The sequence below is a fragment of the Nyctibius grandis genome, chromosome 2 (assembly GCF_013368605.1).
Source record: "Nyctibius grandis isolate bNycGra1 chromosome 2, bNycGra1.pri, whole genome shotgun sequence".
NCBI classification, from domain to species: domain Eukaryota; kingdom Metazoa; phylum Chordata; class Aves; order Nyctibiiformes; family Nyctibiidae; genus Nyctibius; species Nyctibius grandis.
In genome coordinates, this window is record NC_090659.1 from 95,499,662 (window position 1) to 95,516,893 (window position 17,232).

Genomic DNA, 17,232 nt, shown 5'->3' on the forward strand with positions numbered 1-17,232 from the left:
GAAGGGGTGATATCTCGCTGGAAGAGCGACGCGGTGGGGTGTACGTTAACGTTAAGGCCCCAGTCCAAAGGCCGCACCCGCCGGCTGCCGCCGCTGCGCCTCAGCCGCCGACCCGCCCCGTCACAAGCTCCACCCTCTCCTTCCGCTCCCGCTTCCTATTGGCAGAGGCTCCCGCCCGTCAGCGGCGGTTGCCATGCGGACGCCCCCGCCGCGGCGACGCCCTGAGGGAGGAGCGGGGCGGCCATGGAGGCGGGGCGTGGGTAGGCGGGGCGTGGGTAGGCGGGGCGTGGGTAGGCGGGGCGTGGGTAGGCGGGGCGTGGGTGGGCGCGGCGGGCACCGGGACCCGCACCGGCACCGATGCACGGCGCGGAGGAGGCGGTGGCGGCGGGGGAGCCGCGGATGAGCGCGGCGAGCACGCAGACGGACAGCATGGCCGGTGAGCGGCGTCCCGTGCCCGCCGTGGGGGGCCTGGCGGCGGGGCGCGCTGGGCCGGGGCCTGCCCCTGCCGCGGCCGTGAGGGAGCGGCGGCCGCGCCGCGGTGGGCAGCGGGCGCTAACGGCTGGCGGGGCGGGGGGTGGTGGTGTATGTGCTGATTGGCCCTCGCGGGTATCTTGTCCACCGGGTGGTTCGAGGTGTTTATGCCCGGAACCGTCCTGTTTGTCCTCTCCTCAGGGTGCTGGTAAGGCTTTCCCCTCCCCGGGGCTGCTCGGAGAGCTCCTGCCTTCCCCCCCGCTCAACTGCTATTTCATAGGGTGCTCCTGCCCCGTACAGACAATGGAATAGAGTATCTCCACCCCCCCACACCCCCCCGCTGCCCGCATAAGGCTTTTTGATAACATATGGTTGTATTTTGCATTTCCCTCCCTGTCAAAATTACTTCCTTTTCCAGTTCTATACCGTGTATATTTAATCTGTATAAAATGTAATGTGTATAAAAATGCTTGTCTTCTGAGGGGTGTTCTTACTAACCCCTACAGCAGGGCCCATGTACGAACTTAGTAGAGAGGAACTTTCTCACAAGGCTGGGGGTGCCCAGATGAAGCAGATCTTGATAGATTTCATCTATGCCACCCCTGCCGTCCCAGGGGAGTGGTGTGTACATACAGATCGCCCACGGGCTCTATATATAGCTGTCAGACTGAGGACCATGACAGGGCCACCAGGTCTCCTTGATAGGTGAATGGGTTTTGTTTCATCCTAGTTTCATGAAAATCCTGCTGCCAAGCGAGCAAAGAAGATGAACTCTGGAAATGGTTTCTAGTTTCGTTTTTCCAGACAGGAGAGTGATGTCACTGATTTCCTCCTCCTTGGTGCTGTCAAAGCACAGTGCTAGTTTCATACTTGTAAGATGACTTCTTACAAGCCTTCCAGACTTTGAACTAAGGACTCCTATGTTGCAACCGTGGCATAATCCTGTATTTGAGCCATGTCCAGATGGGCAGTGCCCTGCTTCTTTTTGTGTGCAGGTGCAGGAGCAGCAGGGTTTTTGACACTGGACTTTGCAGCATGCTTTCCCTGGAGATCCCTAACCTGAAGCGAGATCCCTAACCTGAAGGAATAAAATCCTACCTTTGTGTGAAGTAGGGAAGCTGTGTAGAGTAGGGAAGCTGTAAGGACTTGATGCACTTGAAAAGAACGCTCCTTTTGTATATGGTTTTGCTCTCAGTAGCAAAGAGCCTGATTCCTTTTCTTCCCCAATCTTCTGTAGTTGCTTTAAATTCTGTAAGATATCTTCTACCTTTTTTCCAGGCCACTTTAATCAGTATTCTCTTCACTCCGTTGAATTTAAGGGAACATTTAACTATGTAAGTGAATAAAGATGTGGATACATAGATATGATAACTGTGACCACAGGTCTTTCCTTTTTCATTATAATATTCTCCTGCTTCTCATTGTAAATTCATGTCAATTCACAACAGGGTTCATTTGTGGGACACTCAGTAATGCTGAGCACTGGCCCTCACAGCACAAAGTCCAGATTCTGAGTAGAAGCACAACACAGCACAAGGTGGTGGTCCAAGAAGGGATGCTTTGCTACCTCTTTGGTTATTTAGTCAGAAGTGACAGCCTGAGCAATAGGTTTAAATTTTTGTAAAAATCTAACCAGAATCACAGAATCATAGAATCATTTTGGTTGGAAAAGTCCTTTAAGATCATCAAGTCCAACTGTTAACCTAGCACTGCCAAGTCCACCACTAAACCATGTCCCTAAGCACCACATCTACTCGTCTTTTAAATACCTCCAGGGATGGTGACTCCACCACTTCCCTGGGTAGCCTGTTCCAATGCTTGACAATCCTTTCAGTGAAGAAATTTTTCCTGATATCCAATCTAAACCTCCCCTGGCGCAACTTGAGGCCATTTCCTCTCGTCCTGTCATTTGTCACTTGGGAGAAGAGACCAACACCCACCTCGCCACAACCTCCTTTCAGGTAGTGGTAGAGAGCGATAAGGTCTCCCCTCCGCCTCCTTTTCTCCAGACTAAACAACCCCAGTTCCCTCAGCTGCTCCTCATAAGACTTGTGCTCTAGGCCCTTCACCAGCTTCGTTGCCCTTCTTTGGACTCGCTCCAGCACCTCGGTGTCTTTCTTGTAGTGAGGGGCCCAAAACTGAACACAGTATTCGAGATGTGGCCTCACCAGTGCTGAGTACAGAGGGACAATCACTTCCCTAGTCCTGCTGGCCACACTATTTCTGATACAAGCCAGGATGCTGTTGGCCTTCTTGGCCACCTGGGCACACTGCTGGCTCATATTCAGCCGGCCATCGATCAACACCCCAAGGTCCCTTTCCACCAGGCAGCTTTCCAGCCACTCTTCCCCAAGCCTGTAGCATCGCATGGGTTGTTGTGCCCCAAGTGCAGGACCTGACACTTGGCCTTGTTGAACCTCATACAGTTGGACTCTACCCATCAATCCAACCTGTCCAGAACCCTCTGCAGAGCCTTCCTACCCTCAAGCAGATCAACACTCCCACCCAACTTGTTATTGTCTGCGAACTTACTGAGGATGCACTTGATCCCCTCATCCAGATCACTGATAAAGGTATTGAACAGAACTGGCCCCAGTCTTGAGCCCTGGGGAACACCACTTGTGACCAGCCGCCAACTGGGTTTAACTCCATTCACTACAACTCTTTGGGCCCAGCCATCCAGCCAGTTTTTTACCCAGCGAAGCATACGCCCTTCCAAGCCATGAGCAGCCAGTGTCTCCAGGAGAATGCTGTGGGAAATGGTGTCAAAAAAAAATTAAGCAGACTGTAAAAATCCAGAAGCAGGTTTCTCCAGAACTGATGTAACTGGAAGGTTTCACAAAGGCTCATCCACTCTTGCTCTGGGTATCAGTGTAAGATCATGATGCCTGCCGAGATATTTCTGCTCTCTTCTGTAGTGAGCCTGAAGCTGAATCACAAGCTATGTCTCAAATTTCTGTAATCATCTGTGAATCATTTGAGAACATTGTTATGTGGGATCTGATCGGTTATTTCTCTCTTCACCTCAGAGTAGAACTAACTCACTGAATTTCAGTGGAAGTTCCACCACTTTCTCTTGTTGCACAAATCTGATCTCTGCATCCAGATGTGAGCATTCTGAGTTGACAGCTACTGCCCTGAAGAGGACAGTGTGGATTTAGCTGTTGTAATAGCAGAAGTGGTTCATGAACCAGCTTCTGTAGCAGCTGTGGTGTAGAAGTCTTGGCAAATATTGTTCAGCTATGTGGGGTTTCTTTATAAATAGTCTTTAATAAGTATTTTTTTTTTTTCTTAATGACAGGTCAAATGCCAAGACTTTCTAAGGTCAATCTTTTTACTTTGTTCAGTCTCTGGATGGAGCTCTTTCCCTCATCTGAGCAACAGAAAAAATCACAGGTAAAATGTCTACGTTTACCATTAATTGGTCTTTCTGAACAGATGTTAATACATCCTGCAGTGAATTTAACCTAACTGCTCTTTACATGACAGATAGTTCAGAGGGGGGAAAAAAAAAGGCTGATGAACATTTTTCAAATATTTCTTAGAAGTAGAAAAAATCCATTCATGGGAGAAAAAGAGCAAAATGGTTAAACAGCATGCTATTTCTGAAAAACTTTGACCTGACAGGTGAAGCAAACCGTAAAAAATGCTGGTGGGTATTTTGAAGAGCATAACAAAGGAGGCATGCTGTATACCGTGCACTTCTTAGTATATACTAATTATAACTTTAAAATCAGTGTGGTTGATGGTGTAGAAATACTACTTAAAATGTCAATGTTCATGATTGTAGAAGAGTTCTCTTATACAGTGGAGGTGCACAGAACTACTTGAAACGTTTACTGATCAAGAACTTGTAGATAACTACCTTAGTGACAATGAAAAGAAACTGTCCTTGAGAATGGGTCTTCTAAAGAAGCTGCCAGTTACACTTCAAAGCAGAGGGGCATTTTCAGAGTGTCGTGGAACAGGGTGTTTCCTTTTGTGATCAGAGTTCTTACTGTGCTCTTTAAAATGATTACTACTTTGTGCAGAGCATACCCCTGTGCTAAGATCCATAGCACATGTATCAGCCAGGAGCCAGGACAAAAAAGAAAAGTAGTAAAATAATTTGAGTGACAGTTAGGCCTAATTTTCAGAGCTTGGTATGTCCCAGACTAGATCTGAAAGAGGGATAGGTCAGCAGCACCATACAGACTTCAAAAGCAGTTTCAAATTTAGTAATTCAGTTAGGAATGGCACTTGGGTTGTACGTAGGGCTTTTGTACAGCCTCATTCCTGCAACTGCAAAGAAATTGAATAATTTACAGATCTAAGGCAACAATGTTCTGGTAGCAGCTGGATTGCATAATGAGATCTGTTTCACCAGCTTCATCAAACTAGCTTGTATCCAGTTTCCTCACAATACATGGGAATCCAGATGCAAGAGCTATTGTCTGTGGTAGGCAGACTTTTTCCATGGAAGATTCTTTAGAACCAGGAGTAATTTCTATAAATGAAGAGACCGAAATAAAGCTAGAGAAGCTATTGGCTCCCAGGATGATCAAGCTTAAGACAGAAATTAAATTCATGAGCGTTTCCAGACGCTGGATGATTCAGAGGGGTTTTCAGCTATAATTAACAGAATTTTCTGTGCTGCTTCTGGGTTTTGTTATGGGCAAAGCCATGACCAGAAAAATCAGGAATTTGTGACGAGTCACTATTTGAAGTTTGACAGGGCACAGCACTCTGATATTAACAGGCACATGTAGAAACCACCAAAAAAAATACTGCTTAGGGGAAATGTAACAGAGATTGTTTAATGATTCATGTCACAATTTGTACTGAAGAGCTATATGCTCTGATCCTGGATGATTACCGGTCCCCAAGGAAGAGCTGTAACATCTCTATGGACTTGATGCTGAAAAAAAGTAAAATAATAATAATAGTAATGCATTTTTCTGTAGGTAAAGAAGAGTGGTCTAGTTGTGGTGAAAAACATGAAGATTATCGGTCTTCATTGTTCCAGTTCAGACTTGCATGCTGGCCAGATTGCACTCATTAAACACGGATCAAGACTTAAAAACTGTGATCTTTATTTTTCCAGAAAACCATGTTCAACTTGTTTAAAAATGATTGTAAACGGTAAGCAACAACGGTAGGAGAGTATGAGTAAATGTTACACTTGTGATTGGTGGTATCAGAAAGCCTGTTTTCTCTTTGGACTGTCCCAGTTGTGAATGCCAATCCCTAACTTGTGTAGCGTGCACTTATTATTTTCCACAAGGCTGAGAACAGTATTGAATGTGCATTTCCTGGAGCCGATGATCAAGAAACTAGGGTTTGCTACAGAGACCGTATTTCTCTGTGCAACTTTTATTATTGGTGGTGCTTGTCTCTTGGTTGGGATGCGCTGCTGAGATTCTGACATACCTGTTGCACTTTGCCAGAGCAACCCTAAGCCTGATGACTAGGCCTAGATTGCTGTATTTTTCCTTGCCCTCTCATTGCTTGTCTGTGGCACCAGAGGAAGGGTGTTTTTCATGCAGAAATCACAGGGAGTACTTTAGGGTTTCCTCTCACCAAGTGAGATGAAGACAGGTCATATTATTCACTTCCTGAAATGGGATCTGCTGGTACAGCCCTTCTGCAAGTATTGGTTTTTAATCTCAGCAGCAACTTCTATTAGTGCTAACTTTTCTGGTGTTAATGTATCTGTTCTAGGTAAGATGCAAAATAAGGCTGCCACAAAGATCTTAGAACTTAGGAAATTCCAATTTTTGTCTATAGTCTGATTATCAAGTCTGATAAGCTCTGGATATTCGTATATGCTAGCATTTCTGTTGTCCAGATGCCACTGAAACAGCACTTACAGCCTTAAAGGAGTAAAAACAGGGTTAGGCAATAGTGTGTTGAAAAGGAGGTTTATGTTCCCTTGTGCTTGCATGGTTCGTTTTGCTGCATTATCTTCTCTTCCAGCTGGGGTGAACAGGATTTCTTACTGGCCTGCAGATCCTGAAATCAGCTTGCAGAATGAGGCATCCAATCCCATGACTTCTGATGATGCAAAGCTAGATGCCAAAGCAGTAGAAAGACTGAAGTCAAACAGTCGTGCTCGCGTGTGTGTGTTGCTTCAGCCCTTGGTGTGCTATATGGTGCAATTTGTTGAAGAAACTTCCACCAAGTTTGACTTTATTCAAAAAATAGCAAAATCTCAGCCTGACTCGAATACTGACTTTTATACTGCATGTAGACAAGAGAGAATAAAAGAGTATGAAAGTTTATTCCTAATTTCAAATGAAGAAACGCACAAGCAAATGTTGATGACAATAGGACTGGAGAACCTCTGTGAAAATCCATACTTCAGCAACCTTAGGCAAAATATGAAAGATCTTGTCTTGGTCTTGGCGACAGTGGCTGCCAGTGTCCCTGTCTTTGGATGCTTTGGATTTTACAGCAGTGAATCACGGCAAACAAATGAAACAGACCATCAGGGTTTGCCCCAAGAAATTGCAAGGCACTGTATGATACAAGCCCGACTACTTGCCTACCGGACAGGTGAGTTGTTACAGTAGTGGAGGAAGAATTGGCCTCATGAGTAGAACGAGTTCCTGAAGTCTTACTTCTTCCAAATACTTCCTTGAGCAAGCTTCTGAATTCCATTCCTACGTCTGTGAAACAGGAGCAGCAGTGAAAGTAAAAATGCCACAGGTGTACATAGTATTGTGTGTGAAAGCACTGAGCTTTCCAAGAGAAAATCAGGGCAGGTATTTCACAGACAGTGCTAGCAAAGCCTGCCCTGACAACATGTCCAACACCTATCTGAAAATAGAATACAATGACATTTAAATTCTTCAGGCTGCTCTGAGGCTCTTTTCACAAGATGTTTCTGTTATCAAATAAGTGCCAATATTTTAAGCATATTGTGTACACTTCTTTAGAAAAGAGCAGTGAAATAATATCCTTCCAGTAGGGCATTAAGTACAGTTATATTAAGTTTCCTAGTTCCAATCTTATTAGTGAAAGTGATGATATATCTGATGGGGGTTTTCTTTGCAAAGATGCTGGAGTTTTGATGTACAGGCTTTCAGGGTGGAAAGGAAGTTACTGACTACCTTTTGATACAGGTGACTTCTGCTAGCTACTGTATTCTGTCTGGGTAGCAATGCAGTAAACTGAGAAGTTCTTTCAGAGAACAGAATATGAAGACTTAAAACTACTAAAACTACCAAGTTTTAGTAGTTAGTTATGATGTTAGTGAAAAAAACTTAGTGATTTTTTTTCATCTAGATGGAGGTAGTTGCTTTTTTAAAACCCTTGTAAACAAATAAATAGTACATATTTAAAGCTTAAAACAAAACTAGTCCTCTAACAGGCACACACAAAACCAACCTATCAAGTCAGGTGCTGAATGTGCCTTTTGACTTATTCAGACGTTATTTGTAAAGGTGAATCTACATATTTTAGAACCTTTCCCTTTTTTGGTTTGTGTTTCTTTTTTTTCTTCAGGTACCCTCTGCAAATTTGGTCACCAAAAGTTGCAGAGGAGATTATGTTTTTAGAAGTAATTCAGAAGTTTCATGGAACTAGTTGTGAGTTTTTTGTACAACTGCTGTTGTACAGAGCAAGATAGAATGACCAAGCCTGAGTACTCATTCTTGGGGCAGCAAAATTCAGTCTTATCTGTGCTGTTCAGCCTGGACTCAGGTCTGTTTTATGAGTAAAGCTTATTCCACTTTAGTCCTGTAATGAAATTAAAATAAATAACAGCACACACACATATTTTGATACTTTACATTATTATATAGGTGGATATAACGGGAGCAAGATCATAGGATGTTTTCAATGCTGGCTTAATATACATCAGTGACTAATAAATATGCAGAATATAAATAAAGTCAGCCCTCATAAAACATGCCTTTGGCAGGAAAGACCCTCTTTTAGTGATTGTATATAGTAGTGATACTAAGGATGATGGAAATGCTACATTGAAACAGCATCTTCTACAATATTAATCATTGGAAGCCTGAAATTTTTTTTTCTCCTTGGTATTCTCTGTTTTCACTGATCAAGACTCTCATCCATAGCTACTGGGGAAGATTTCCAAGTTCCATAAAAATCTTCCACGTCACATAATGAAAGTTCTGTTCCAGTTTTCTGTGGTAGTGAAAGGAAACACCCCCCAAAATCCAATTGTTAACATTTTTTCTTTGACTAAGGTATAAAATACAACTAACTTTGATAGGAATTCAGACCAGAGAACCATAAACTTAAGGAATGGCAGAAATTAAGTAATCAAATTAAGTAATAAACAGCAAGAAAGTTTTCATCAGTTTACAGTCTCCCATCAGCGAACCTGTCCATATATATTCTTGGCACACATTTTCATATCTGATATATGCATTGGTTGCTTCTTAGCATTTGTGGACAAATGTACGTAGCAAAGTCTTAGAATGGCTGGCCTTGCAGTTAAAGCATACCCAGCTTTTGCAGTAAACTCCTATGACTTTGAAGCTCTTAATCTTTCTGCATTTCTTTTCCTCTGTCCATGAAGCAATAATGAATGTTATTCCTTGATCTAGGATGTCATATGTTAATGTATAGGTAACTCAGAAGTGCTTGATTTGTTACTTACTGCTAAAATGTTATGTATTTTAGAGGATCATAAAACAGGAGTTGGAGCTATTATTTGGGCAGAAGAAAAATCAGTAAGTATTGAAAAAGTTACTTTTTCTTGCACTCACAATTCATACACTTGTATCTGCTTTGAGCTTGTTATTTTGCTTTAAGTTTATACACGTGCTTTTTTTTATACACATGCACAGTGCTATAGAAAGCTTGCACTTCTCGTTCTTTAGTAACTAAGTTAATGATTGGTTCATTGTTATGCTGTCAAAATGAAGGGGAAGTGTGTTGCCCCGATGTGGGTCAGGGCAATCCCAAGCACAAGTACACACTGGGCGGAGAATGGATTGAGAGCAACCCTGGGGAGAAGGACTTGGGGATGATGGCTGATGAGAAGCTCAACATGAGCGAGCAATGGGCACTTGCAGCCCAGAAGGCCAACCATATCCTGGGCTGCATCAAAAGCAGCATGGCCAGCAGGTCGAGGGAGGTGATTCTGCCCCTCTGCTCTTGTGAGACCCCACCTGGAGTACTGCATCCAGCTCTGGGGCCCACAACATAAGAAGGACACGGACCTGTTGGAGCGAGTCCAGAGGGCCACGAAGATGATGAGAGGGCTGGAGCACCTCTCCTATGAAGACAGGCTGAGAGAGTTGGGGCTGTTCAGCCTGGAGAAGAGAAGGCTCTGGGGAGACCTTCTAGCAGCCTTCCAGTACCTGAAGGGGGCCTACAGGAAAGCAGGAGAGGGACTTTTTGCAAGGGCATGTAGTGATAGGACGAGGGGTAACGGTTTTAAACTGAAAGAGGGGAGATTGAGATGAGATATTAGGAAGAAATTCTTTACTGTGAGGGTGGTGAGACACTGGCACAGGTTGCTTAGAGAAGCTGTCGCTGCCCCTTCCCTGGCAGTGTTCAAGGCCAGGTTGGATGGGGCTTTGAGCAACCTGGTCTAGTGGAAGGTGTCGCCTGCCTGTGGCAGGGGGGTTGGAACTAGATGATCTTTAAGGTCCATTCCAACCCAAACCATTCTATGATTCTGTGATTCTAGGTGTCCGGTCTACCAACTTTTGCCACAGCTGCTGATCAGGCAGCATGTGCCTACTCTGCATGGTCCCTCTTTGCAGCTCTTTTTTGGCGAGGTCTCAGTGCAATCATAGCCTGACAATCACTTGAGGATTTTTATTGCAATTGAAATGCTGTACTGGCTTCAGCAGGGTCGTTTTTGGATCAAAGTGATATTGTTCTACAGGTACTGTTACTGTGCTTTTTCCCATCGAAACATAAAGTTTTTATTTCTTTAAGTCTCTGATTACGCACGTTACCAATTCCAGGAAGCCTCATTCTTCATGCAGCTGCAACATAGTCTTCCTTTGTTTTTAGCACTTCAATCATCAACTGCTTATTGCTGTTTTGTTTCTTGTTCTGATTTCAATCGCCGATTGCTACTTCATCAGCCCACTGGTCACTGGCTCTGTTGAGAGACAAGTGAAACAGTCTGTGGCACCTCAGGGACTAACTCCAGCTGTCTTTAATTTTGTACATTGCAGAAGGGCTTAAGGACTAAATCCTTCAGACTTTTTGTTCCTGCTATCAGCATTACTTGCTAAAAGGAAAGGCTCCAAAGCCTGGTGCAGTGTGTTGTGTGCGATGTTACAGTTTGCCGGTGCAGCTTTTATGGAGCTTAGTGGAAAAGCTCCGTACAGACATGGTGCAGTCAGCAAGAGCTGAGTTCTCTTTTAACTGCTGTAACTTGGCATGAGCTGATAATGTGAAAGTATATGTTGCGCAACACTTTGACTTAGTACTCAGTTTAAGTATTTTCAAATTTGATGCTTTGCTTACTGTTGCAGAGAAGCTGCGATGGAACAGGAGCAATGTATTTTGTAGGCTGCGGTTACAACGCCTTTCCTGTTGGATCCGAATATGCTGATTTTCCACACATGGATGATAAACAAAAAGATCGGGAAATCAGAAAGTTCAGATACATTATACATGCGGAGCAGAATGCCTTGACATTCAGGTAACAGGCTTATTTTTACCACAGAAAAGAACGAGATGGTTCAGAAACAATTCCATGACAAATGCATGATGTCACTGTGATGAAGTGTGGATTGCAAACACAGTCTTGTTTATGCCTGTGGTGCAGAACTTGAATGTGCATGGACACAGTCAGCTCCTGAGGTTTCTTCAGACTTCTTAAGTGAACTTGGTTTTGAAAGGATATTCACTCCAGTGCATGGCATCTATCCTTCAGATAGAAGCCACTGCCTCTGCTTCCTGCTAGGACCGTGCTATAACCTGAAATATGGAAGTGTGGCAATTGTTGAGGCTTCTGACAATGATACGTGTGGAGAGGTGGGATGGCATTTTGTTCACAGATAGTAAAACTAAACAGATATTGTTGTATACTTGTGCACTCAATTAGGAATAAGTTGCTTCTGAGAGAAGATAACACTTTGCTTGCTCTTGTGAGGTATCAAGTTTGTCACCATTCAAAACTATCAAGGTATAAACTCTGAAATTCTGTTTTCTGAGTGCTTGTAGGTGTCGAGAAATAAAGCCAGATGAGAGAAGCATGATATTTGTGACAAAATGTCCGTGTGATGAATGTGTCCCTTTAATCAAAGGAGCTGGTATCAAACAGATCTATGCAGGCGATGTTGATGCTGGAAAAAAGAAAGCAGACATATCCTATATGAAGTTTGGTGAACTAGAGGGTGTAAGCAAATTTACAGTAAGTGTCTAAATGTACTATATTCTAAAAACTCTGGGCAGCATTGCGGGAAGGGTGGAGTGAGCAGTCATCTGCAGCCAGCATAGAGCAGTGTTTCCTTGTGCTGTTTAGTCAAGTAAGTGCAATTAAGAGGTTCTTCTATCACGACACTGGGGAGAAGTGCTGTGCCATATGCCAGAGGGTGGGTCCAAGTATGTCTGTTTTCTGTAATTTCCTTGCAGATTTCCCTCTAATTCACAGAATCACAGAATCAACCAGGTTGGAAGAGACCTCAGGGATCATCGAGTCCAACCGTTGCCCTGACACCACCATGTCAACTAGACCATGGCACTAAGTGCCGTGTCCAGTCTTTTCTTAAACACATCCAGAGATGGTGACTCCACCACCTCCCTGGGCAGCCCATTCCAATGTCTAATAACCCTTTCTGAAAAGAAATTCTTTGCTGTTGTTTGAGGTGGTCTCTTCACACTCTGAAATTCTCTCCAAGCCTCCCTGTCACAGCATGGCAGCTGACGTGGGAGATCACTGTATGATTTTATTGGCTCGTCCAGCAGCTCATGAAAGATCTGTCGTGTGTTTTGAAGGTGGCCAAGTGCACCTGCACTCAGGGTGCTCACCACGGCAAACTGCAGCACTGTTGTCTCGTTTCCCCTCCTCAAGGGAGTAAATGGCCACGCATCTCTTAATAGCTTTTTATCCTTAAAGCAAGTGTGTGGCAACCCTTCATTTCCTGCCTTGCCCCTAGTCATGCCTTACAGTGAAGGACTGTAGGGTACTTTTTGTTTCTTCCTTTGCTCTTTCTTCTGTCTTCTGGAATAAGTAAATGTTTTCTTCTTCTTTTACCAGTGGCAACTAAATCCATTGCACACTAATGCCCTTGAATTCCGGGACCCCACAGCCAGGGAAAGTAAGTATTTTTTAATTAATTTATTTTATGACTGAAATCAATAAGTGAGATCATGTTTTAAATAAACCTGAATCCCTCTGGGATTGATTAGTCTTAATTAATCTTGATTTTCATTAGTTAAAATTTGCTATGAAAACTTTTCTGAGCTTTTTGAATAGATGAACTAATGGTAAGTCAAAAACAAGCTTGTTTTAACAAGTGCTTGGCATTGGCACACGTTACAAAATCTAGTAATGCTATTATCAAGGTCGAGAATATGGTGTTTTGCACATAGATCATTTCAGGCTCCTTTATCATGTTTCAAATTTTGTTCTGTAAAGACTTTTTATATTGTGTTCTATAAAGAGTGCCATTCTTTTTCAAGACAAATTGGACTCCTCCAAGTCATTTAAATATGTTCTGCAGAACATTTCAGTGCTTCTTTTATGAAGTAGAATCTATGCCAATGCTTTTCAATCAACAGTTATTTTTGTGTATATATATACACATATGTAATATAAAGGCCACAAAACCCTTGTCGACCTGCACCCCTGTAGCAAGGGAGCTGTCATCTTCTGAAAACAGACCTTAGATGAGTCTTACATTGAAGCCTTTTTGTGCTACAAAAGGGACCCGCCATTGGCATCTACTGTCAGCTACCAGTCCCTAAAATATTTCTCATCCAGAGGGGAAAATAATGTGGAAAAAGAAGCTAAATCATTTTTGTGCCTCAAGCATGAAGGTATGGAGCGTAAAGATAGGGAGTTGGCAGTTACTCAAAGCATTGAGTACCATGCTAGGAGCATTAAAAAGACTGAAGATGGTTTTTGTAGCACATGAACAGCCACGTACTACAAGCTAATTCCTAACATGTAGCAAGCTAGATTAGTGGAGAAGTCTCTTTGTTAGCTATTTCCTTATGAGTTGGGGGAAAAGGGAGGAGGGAAGGGCTCAGAGCAGCGTTTACAGCATTAGTAATCACTGCAAAATGTTAGGGCTTATTTGTCCCTCTCTCTGCTAAATGGTTTTTAGACCCAGATTCATCCTGGGGTACTTTGTTTGACAACCTGTCACAGGGCTCATTTTTCTAACTGTTTTCTTCAAGGTGGTATGCTTGCATTTTCAGCACTGAACTGTTTTAAGTTGCTATTTTGCCTTGGTATGTTTCTGCTACTGTGATTATTGCCTGTTGCTCTATATGGGGAAGAAGACAAGCTCCCCCACCCCAACTCCCTACCCACTGTTATTCCAGTGTGCCTGTGTGTGTTGAGTATTTAGACTATGCTTACTGTTGTATTAATGTTTCACACATATTTTTTTTCTTTAGATGGGGTCCAGAAAACAAAATCACTAGATGACCAGCAGCACCAAAACAAGAAACTGTGTCTTGGTCACTATTGAATAATTAAGCACTTCTGCAGTCTTGCTCTGTACTTTTTATAATCCAACGTGTTTGCACTTTCAAAAAAGGAAGAGTTTTATTTATTGTTCGGAAAGTGATTTTTAGAATAAGTTTATTTATGATGTCTTAAATGTTTTACAGAAGTACCTGAAGGTCTTTTTAATTTAGAAGTTCCTGGGGAAAAAATGCTGCTTGTATTTTCTGTGAAAGTAACTGGGTGGCTAATCATTGTTAACACAGTAAAAAAAATACCGAACGTTTATTGCTGGTAGATCAGAGTAATAATAAAATGGTGTCTTTTTTGCTTGGTGTATGGATTGAGGGAATGGATTTCTCAGTTCTGCACTAGCAGAATGCAGAAATAAGCCCTATTTCTTCAAGTACCATCATCAAGGGAATCTTCTAGGAAATGGTAGATAAATAATCACTAGCAATTATTCTTATTCCTAAAAGTGGCTTGTATAAAGGAGACAAAGACAGTGGGATGGCAGTCGTTGCTAGGTAAGTGATTTGGAGATCAAGCTTGTCTCTCATACGTACCCTCTTCCAACTACCATATCAGCAGAGCTATTTCGGTTTGTGGTACTTGTATTGCTGCTCCATGTGCTTCCTCAAGTGCATCCCATCTGAATTAATGTAGACAAAGATGAGCTTTGCTTTTTCTCAGCTTCTGGATGCAGGCCTGAAAGAATTTGGCTGTATCCATCTCACTGGCCCCTACATACTGTGTGAAGAGTGCTAGTGTTTAGGTTTTATTAATCTTCACTAACAGGCTTCTAGGAATACAGAAGCTAATAAAGTGCCAGATGTCCTGTTCTTTCATAGATAGGATGGAACCAGTGGAATAGCCGGAATCTTTTTAGGTGCCAATCTCTTGGATGACTACACGTGGAGCAAGGGTGACATTAAAACAGCCAGTGAAACTGCAGTCTAATGCTTTTGTTAGTTTTGAGGGGGGGCTGGGTAGGTAATAGGTAAGCAGAACGGAGTTGTACCCAGCATCTTTTGAGAGATCACTCTCCTTATTCCCGTTTGCTGCTTTAAATATGACCTCTAGCTCTTTGTTTTAGCAGACGTTCCAAGACTTTCTGTTCACTCCTCTGCTTAGCTCTTAAGTGCAAACACCGTAAACCTTTTTCTGCTGCTGCTGGTAGGATATATAAACAGCCTTTTCCCAGTTCTTTCATGTGTCTTGTCTTTGCTGCCCTCTTTAAAGTCCTGGAAGGGGAATCATGTTCTAAGATGCTGCTGTAGGTTCTGTTTGTTTCTTCTAGGCTTTGGAAAAGGTTGGAACTAGATAGCAAAGCTGGGATTGGATACTGTGCAAAGCATCCTTAACGTGGAATTAATTATATGGAGTCTGTTCTCACCCAGTTTGGCTGCTGGTCCTGTAACTTAAGGTACAGTTCTTAATGCTTGGAGCTGCAGCAAGGAGCTGTGATTCCTCCCTCATGACTCAGAGTATAACTTCATTCTTGAGTACCTGAACTTTAGAACTGGGGAATGCTTATATCTTCTTACCACCATGAGAATTCATTCTCACTGGAGCAGCTGCTGTTTCTCTGAGCCTAGTTAGATTGAAGCCTACTCCAGGGCTGCTGGTTGAGTGTGGTGCATGGAGTGTTAGCAGCAGGAATCTCCTCAGGCAGCTGGCTGACCTCCTGCTCCACTGCTGTCGTGCTAAGCAGGGTGCATACAGCTGCATTTCCCAGGACGAGGTAGTGAATGAAGGAGAAAAATCTGACACTGTTTGTCAACTAAGGGAAGGCTAGTGAAGCCCATTTTTGCATCACACCATGAAAAGAGTGCTTTTTCGCAGTAGCTCATGAGGAAATTGCTGAACTGACATTTCACCAGGTCTTGTAATCTAGTGTGGAGGAACCCCAGTCCTGAATCTAGACCAGCAGATCCAGCTGCAAGAGCTCTAGGCCTCACCTGTCACATTCAGAGTCCAGGCCTGGGGATCAAGATCTTGGTCTGGATCCTGTACAAACCTCAGAAAGACAGTTTTTTCCTCTCATCAAGGATTATATCATTTCATTGTTTGCAGCTTCCATATGAAGTTGAAGTCAAATGTTGGTGTTCCATAAGCAAGATTGTAATCTGTTTTTAAATAATAAATGTTTTACTTTGGCATATTTCTCCCCTGACATCTTGTAAGCATCTTGTGTTAGAATAATTACTCTGGGCTTTTTCTGCAGATCAGAAGAATGCTGTCCCAGATTAGAGTAAAAAGTCCGCCCCACTCCACCCACTGAAACCTTCTTGTTTCCATAATCCATTGGCAATACTCTTCTACTTGAAGTAGAAGCAGGGAAAAAAACAGGGGCAGGTTTAAGGCCCCTTCAAGTTTTATACTGATCAGTCAGCTGGTATCAAAATCGGTAAAGAAGTCTGTGTCTTTGTAGGAACAGCTGAAATCGAGAAGTCCCTGAAACATCATAAGTGGCCTGGGTACATGGAGAAGTAAATCAAGATACAAGTCAAATATCACGCAGGTTAAATAACTATGCTGCAGTGAATGCTGCTAGTAACCTGTACTTCATGAAGAGTTAAGATTTTACCTTTACTTTTTATTGTTTTTTAAAAAGAGCATTTTCGTACAAAACTTACCATGAAACTTGGAATTGCTTGTAAGGCTGAAGGCTTGGAAGTCTGGCTTTATTTCTGTCTTGCTGTATTTCTACAGATTCTTCCACAGGGTCACAAATTTCTGTAGGCTCTGATTATCAGTATAGCCTGAATTCTTTAAATCTTACTGGGATTAAAAGGAGCGTCTTTATCCTGGCCAGTAGGACCACTGTGAATGGGGTTTCTCTCACAGCACATGGACTCTGTAGGTGCTGCTGTGCATGTCATCTGCTTACCAGGGAAAACCACGGAAGACTGGACATCTCCTGCAGTGCTTATTTTGCAAATGAACTCTAGGATGTTTGTTTCTTACATAAAAAGAGCAATGTATTTAAAATGAAGAAATGTAAAAGTTATATATTTTATATATTGTATGAAATTTCTGTATGCATTTTGGGTCTTTTCCATTCATTTCAGAGCAGTAAGTATCAGTAACTAGTTTGAGTTCTTGACCAAGAATTACAGAAATTTTCTATTAATTGTCTGCCTTACAGCAAGACATGTTTT

The 17,232-nt window shown here is 42.9% G+C and overlaps 1 protein-coding gene across 4 annotated transcripts; it reads left to right on the forward strand.

The window, feature by feature from the left end:
* The first annotated feature begins 357 nt into the window (after positions 1-357).
* Positions 358-17,202, forward strand: CDADC1 (cytidine and dCMP deaminase domain containing 1). Of its 4 annotated transcripts, XR_011050295.1 has the most exons (10): positions 358-436; positions 3,773-3,867; positions 5,415-5,592; positions 6,427-7,005; positions 9,106-9,155; positions 10,923-11,092; positions 11,617-11,806; positions 12,653-12,713; positions 14,020-15,494; positions 16,503-17,202. XR_011050295.1 is itself a non-coding variant. In XM_068424971.1 (9 exons), the coding sequence occupies exons 1-9, from the start codon at positions 358-360 to the stop codon at positions 14,091-14,093; spliced, it is 1,476 nt and encodes a 491-aa protein (XP_068281072.1). In that variant the 3' UTR covers positions 14,094-17,202. The 4 variants fall into 4 exon arrangements, 3 of the variants coding, with proteins under 3 accessions (XP_068281072.1, XP_068281073.1, XP_068281074.1); XM_068424971.1 differs by having other exon boundaries at positions 14,020-17,202; XM_068424972.1 differs by having other exon boundaries at positions 367-436; positions 11,608-11,806; positions 14,020-17,202.
* The last annotated feature ends 30 nt before the right edge of the window (positions 17,203-17,232 follow it).